This window comes from Gopherus evgoodei, chromosome 18 (assembly GCF_007399415.2).
Source record: "Gopherus evgoodei ecotype Sinaloan lineage chromosome 18, rGopEvg1_v1.p, whole genome shotgun sequence".
Lineage (NCBI taxonomy): Eukaryota > Metazoa > Chordata > Testudines > Testudinidae > Gopherus > Gopherus evgoodei.
In genome coordinates, this window is record NC_044339.1 from 897,925 (window position 1) to 903,924 (window position 6,000).

The 6,000-nt window shown below is 57.2% G+C and overlaps 1 protein-coding gene across 1 annotated transcript in view; it reads right to left on the bottom strand.

Moving 5' to 3' along the window:
• Window positions 1-3,550, bottom strand: part of ECE1 (endothelin converting enzyme 1) — a 131,780-nt gene extending 128,230 nt beyond the window's left edge. The window contains exon 1 of the mRNA XM_030537452.1: window positions 3,490-3,550. Within this exon, the coding sequence (XP_030393312.1) occupies window positions 3,490-3,492 (3 nt within the window). The 5' untranslated portion in view covers window positions 3,493-3,550. The remainder of the gene's footprint in view (window positions 1-3,489) is intronic.
• Window positions 3,551-6,000: the final 2,450 nt, after the last annotated feature.

Consider the following 6,000-nt stretch of genomic DNA (forward strand, 5'->3'; position numbering starts at 1 on the left):
AAGCTTGGATCTTAAAAGATCGCCATCTCCCCAACAGAGTGGAAGAGGGAGTGTGATCCAATGGTTAGAATGGGCAACAGGGGAGTCAGGACTGCTGGGTTCTATTCTTGGCCCTGTCACTGAGTCAGTGTGTGAACTTTGGCAAATCACAGAACTGCTCAGTGCCTCAGTTTACTCATCTGTACGAGTTTGGGGGGAGGTGCACTCTGAGGCTTAAATTATTAATGTTTGAAGAGCACTTGGAGAGCCACTGATGAAAGATCAATAAATAGAGGACTATTATTGTACTGTAATAACAGTGTAACGCAAAGACCACTTTGATTTCTTTAGTGCCCAAAACTATTCTTGGTTTGTAGATTTGTGCCTTTAGTCTCTCATTTGATCTAGACTCTGGTAGCCTTGGCTTAATCATCTCTTCTTCCTGTCTCATGAACCTCCCAAATCTTCTCTCCCAAAGGGCCCAGAGCTGTGTGACTGTTTAGCGAGGCTATGACTCGCCCTCTAGTCCCTGCCCCATTCAAGCTGCCATCTGCTGAACCTTTCCATCAACACAACCACTGTCAAACGTTAAGCTAACAGGATTCAGAACAATGTAGTGACTTCCAGCTGCCATCAGTTAACCAGGGGCGGCTCTATGTATTTTGCCGCCCCAAGCACGGCAGTCAGGTGGTTTTCGGCAGCGCGCCTGCGGGAGGTACGCCGGTCTCACACCTTCAGCATACCCGTGGGACTGGTGGACCTCCCACATAAATCCTGCAGAAGGCGGCACGCCGGTCCCACGCCTTCAGCGTATCCGTGGGACTGGTGGACCTCCCACATAAATGCTGCAGAAGGTAGCGTAACTGCCAGCAACCGGCAGGCTGCCCCCCACAGCTTGCTGCCCCAGGCATGCGCTTGGTGTACTGCTGCCTGGAGCCGCCCCTGCAGGGTGCGGATCGCCCCCACCACAACCCGGGATGGGTTATTTGTTCAGACCAAACAGCTGCTGACAGATTCACAGTCTTGGCTATCAAAATCCCCATTGCCTAATGTTAAATGTTTGTAGCTTAGAAGGGCTATCAAGGGGTGTGTCAACAAACTGCATCACCAGTCACGGGCTTATTCCTTTGGAGCTCACTGCTGGGCACCTTCCCTCAGCCTCTGCGGTTTTCACCTTACACATTCCCTCTGGCCCAGTGGCTTCTATGCTTGCATATTACAGAGGCGCTCAGACGTTTCAGTGATAAGGGCCATGCAAACACCTTACTTGATGGAAAATCTACACACACACACACACAATCTGCTTTGAAGGGCTAAAATCTGAGATCCTGACACAGTTCCTGACTAGGCCAGACTCCTATCAGCATCAGACAGAGCTTTGCTCGAGTAAACAACATCCACCTGTAACATGGACTGAACCTGGGGAACCTCTGAATCTAAAAGCATAAGCCTCTGCTGCCAGAGCCAGATCAGGCTCTGCTAACTACCACTGCAGCATGCTTATCAGCCTCTCCCAGGACCCAGACACCCGTAGAAAATCACACCGAGTGGGCAGGCATTACACAGGTGGTGACCAAGGCCAACAGAATATAGTTCTTTGACAATGAAGGAAAGTCTCAGGGCTGTTGAGGCTGCACACTGCAAGCCTCATGATTGGAGTGAAATTCACACGTACAAGAAATTTGTTCCGGGGAGGAGGGAAGAATACCTTTGCTTTCAGAGGCCTTTAGTGTACTTCACCCCTCTCTATTGGGTAGGCTAATGCATTAAGTTGAAACAGAACATATGTCCACTGCCTGCTAGTTAACTGCCTCTTGTTAATTCCTCCCCAATGTCTGATTAGTTAGGTCCTAACCCTTTAGTGATTCTTGTTATGTTCCATGGCACACATACATACAGAGAAGTTAGATAAAAACATAGAATATTCTTACTAGAAGGTTGCAACATAACACTACTGTATTTCTTACACTTCAGAACAACAACAATCAAGAACCCAAAACAGAGAGAGAGAAAACAGACTGCTCCCTAGAGGGACCAAGGCACAACTCATCCCTCCTTTTTCCAGGCTGGGAGCACTGCAGCAGTCAGACACTTCTCCACAGAGTCCCCTAGCCTACAAACAGGACCAGAACCCCACCCCCTCCCACCTCCCCACATTCTTAAAGGGATAGCTTTCTATTCCAACACAGACCTCAATATACCATAATTCTGTAACTAATTACATGTGTAGGTATTTCCCATTCTTCTCTGATTCAGAGACTGTGGCTCCTCAGCTTAGTCCTCTGCTGCCACTCATCAGTTTTAGAGTTGGTGTGGTTGCCAAATGATGATGCTGAAGACTCACTCCCCATCTGAGAGCTTCTGGGTAGGCTGTGCTGAGTTCAGGTCTGGGTGAGGTGAGCCAGCCAGCCAGTCCCAGTCCAGCCCATTCTGGAAGGTTGGTGGCTTTATGTGTGTCCCTCTCCTTAACCCAAGACACTAAGATTTTGCACTTTCCTATGATCTCTGTGCACACAGGCAGCCTCACAGCACTGACTTTACTCTCAGGGCCCCGATTCGGCCTGCTCTGGGCTCAGTGTAAAACCTGAGACAGATTCCTTGAAGGGCCAAATCCTCATTATTTATTTCAAAGTCCTGCTCAGAAATCTGGAACGGAGGAGTCCAGCCAAGACATTACAGGTGGCTATAACATAGAGGGTGGGATACATGGGAAGCTCCTAGATGATGGAGAGCACCTCCATGCAAAACATGGGCTGTTCAGGCTCTCAAGTGGCACAGATATTGGCCAGACCATCTGTCTCTCCAGAGATTCCTAATGCACGCCTCACCATGCTAGCTAGACACTCCATGAGTTGCCTTAATGGTCTCTCCCTCTCAGGGGTGGCTCTAGGTATTTTGCCGCCCCAAGCACGGCAGGCAGGCTGCCTTCAGTGGCTTGCCTGCAAAAGGTCCCCAGCCCCGTGGATTCGATGGCAGCCTGCGGGAGGTCTGCCGAAGCCACGGGACCAGCAGACCCTCCACAGGCATGCCACCGAAGGCAACCTGCCTGCCGCCCTCACAGCAACCGGCAGGGCGCCCCCCCCCCGTGGCTGCCGCCCCAGGCACGTGCGTGGCCTGCTGGTGCCTGGAGCTGCCCCTGCTCTCTTCGTTCACTCCCGCTCCCAAACGGGTCCAGTGCTAGATGTCACCTCGCCCTAGATCCCATTTGCTACTCTGGACCCACCACCACCTGAAGCTTCTTGGCCTCCAGCTGTTCTTACCACATGGGAATCTGTCCATGCTCTGTCATCTGTTCCCAGCCCCCCCTCCCCTTCTGTGTGGCTCAGAGGCACAGAATTACTTCACTTCTGTCACGCCTGTTCCCCGACGCCCTCGCCCTCCCACAAGCCCATTCAAGCCCCACGGCCAGGCCAGGGGGCGCCTTTCCCACGCGCGGCTGTTCGCGCGAGTGTCCCCCGCCGGCGAGCGAAAGCAGAGCGGCCCGTGCACACCCCTACCGCAGCCACTCACCATGGCTGAGCCCGCAGCCGCGCTCCTCCCGGCTCCTCCCAGCCCGCCGGCGCGGCGCGGCGCGGCGCTGCGCTCCGCAAGGGACCCAGGCTCGGCTCGGCGCGGCGCGGCGCGGCCGGTCCCCCGCCGCAGCGCGCAGCCCCAGGGCGGGGCTCGCCGAGCCGGAGAAACAGCGGCGCCGACCTATGCGCGCTGCCGAGGGCAGTACCTGAGCCGAGGAGCCAATCGCGAGCGGGAGGGCCGGACTTCCTCGCTCGGCCGAGCCCCCGGCCAGGGGGAGGATGCGCCGGGGCAGAGCTCCGCGCTCCGGAGCCGGCTGCAGAGCCTGCCTGGCGGGGGGAAGGGCGGGGAGCTGCTCCCGGGTTAGCGCTGCCAGGCGTCTAATGGCACAAACCTGAACCCTCTGTCCTGCCCCCTCCCCACGGCTCCGCCCCCACTCGCTCCCTTTCCCTGGGCCGGGGCCGAAGGAGTCCTGTGTGGGAGGGGCCTCCGGGCTGAGCCTGGGGCAGGGGCTTGGGGGCAGGAGGGGGCTGGGGCAGGGGCTTGGGTGCAGGAGGGACTGCGGGGTGCAGGCTCGGCCGGGCAGGGCTTCTCTCGAGTGGCTCCCAGAAGCGGAGGCAAGATCCAGCAACAGCTCCTGAACTCACAGACTGCTGGGCAGCTCTGCCTGCTTTCCCTGCCTGCAGGCACCACCCCACAGCTTCCATTGGCTGGGCACGGAGAATCGTGGCCAATGGGAGCTGTGGAGTCAGTGCTCAGGGTGAGGACAGTGCTCAGGGTCCCCCCGGTGGCCACCTAGGGGCCACTGCCGGATATGCTGGCCACTTCCAGGAGCGGGGCAGAGCCAGGGCAGGTAGGGAACCTGGCTCAGCCCTGCTGCACCACCGGACTTTTAGAGGCCTACAATCTCCTGGATTGGCTTCAGTAGCTTCTGGGAGATCAAGCCCAATTCTGTGAGATTCCCAGCCAAACTAGGAGGGTTGGCAGCCTTACCTCCGTCTGGAGGTGTGGGCTCTGGGGTGGGGCCAGGGATGAGGTTTTTTGCATGCAAGAGAGGGCTCAGGGCTGGGGCAGGGGGTTGGGGTCCTGTGCGGGGGAGAGGGGGTGCAGCCTCCAGGAGGGAGTTTGGGTGTGGGAGGGGACTCTGGGCTGGCGCAGAGGGCTGGGGTGCAGGAAGGGGGTTGGGGTCTGGGGTCCTGGCAGCGCTTACCATGACTCTGAGGAAGCAGCCACCAGGTCCTTGCAGCTCCTAGGCACACGGAGGGCCAGGAAGGTTCCATGTGCTGCCCTCACACCCACAGGTGCTGCCCCCCCAAATGGGAGCTGCATAGTCAGCAATTGGGGCGATGCAGCACACGTAGCTTCCTTGGCTGCCCATGTACCTAGGTGCTGCACGAACCTGGTGACCGCTTCCAGGAGCTGCGCAGAGCTAGGGCAGGCAGGGAGCCTGCCTTAGCCCTGGGCCCCTGCTGCACCGCTGACCAGGCCTGTTCAGCCTTGCCGGCGGAGCCACCAGCATCCCTTTTTTGCCTGGGCGTTCCAGTCGTAAACCAGATGCCTGGCAGCCCTATCCTGGATCAGAGCCACATGTGGAGACAGTGCTGGTGCTGCTGGGAAATTTGCCCAGTGGCGTATGGGGGGTGCTGAGAGCCACTGAACCACACTGTAACCCCTGTATGTGATGGAAACCATTTCAAGCCAGAGTGTGCTCCTAGTTCCAGCACCTCTGCCTGTGCCTAGGGCTTGGCATCACCTGTCAGGCCTGATTCCCCATGACTTTGTGCCTTGGGTCACTATTTACACCTTGGAAAGGGCTAGCTCGTCCCCAGCCCACAAAAGGACCCATAGTCAGGCTCAGAGTCTCTTCTCAGGCACAGCTTTATTTTCCAAATATAAGCAAATAGCATAATACAATTCCTGAGCCCACCTTTGGCTACAGCTCCCTAGGGTTGTTCCCCTTCACTTCTCTTGGTCCCACCTGCCTCAGGGCCTTTGGCAGGGTTCTTCCTTGTCCTGAGCACTGTAAGCGAGACTCGCCGGGGCTCGACCCTCCCGGATGAGGAGGGGAGCCACACCGGCTTCGACTTGTTGTCTGCGGGTCTCGGTCTCGGGACTGTCACCCACCACACGGGTAGTTGGTCCCTATGGATAGGGCCAGGCAGTGGTACAGTCAACGAGGGCCTGGCCCTTGGTTCGGGCGGGCACCAACACACAGTTAATTAGAAGCTCAGGCCGCCTGCTGCAAGGCTGAGCAATAATATACAGTCAGTTATCCCAGCTCTGGCCCTTTGGTTCAGGGCAGGCTGGCAGGAGTGCGGGTTGCTCGGGCCCTTTGGGACAGGGCCGAGCCGTGGCAAAGTCAGAGGTTCGGGCGGGGCACCAAACACAGTTATAACAGCCCTGGCCCTTTGGAGCAGGGCAGAGCAGTGGCAAAAACACACAGTAGGCCTAATGGCCTCCTCAGGCCAGGGGGAGGGGCCCTAGTAGCGGTGACCACTGCAGTGGTCAGTG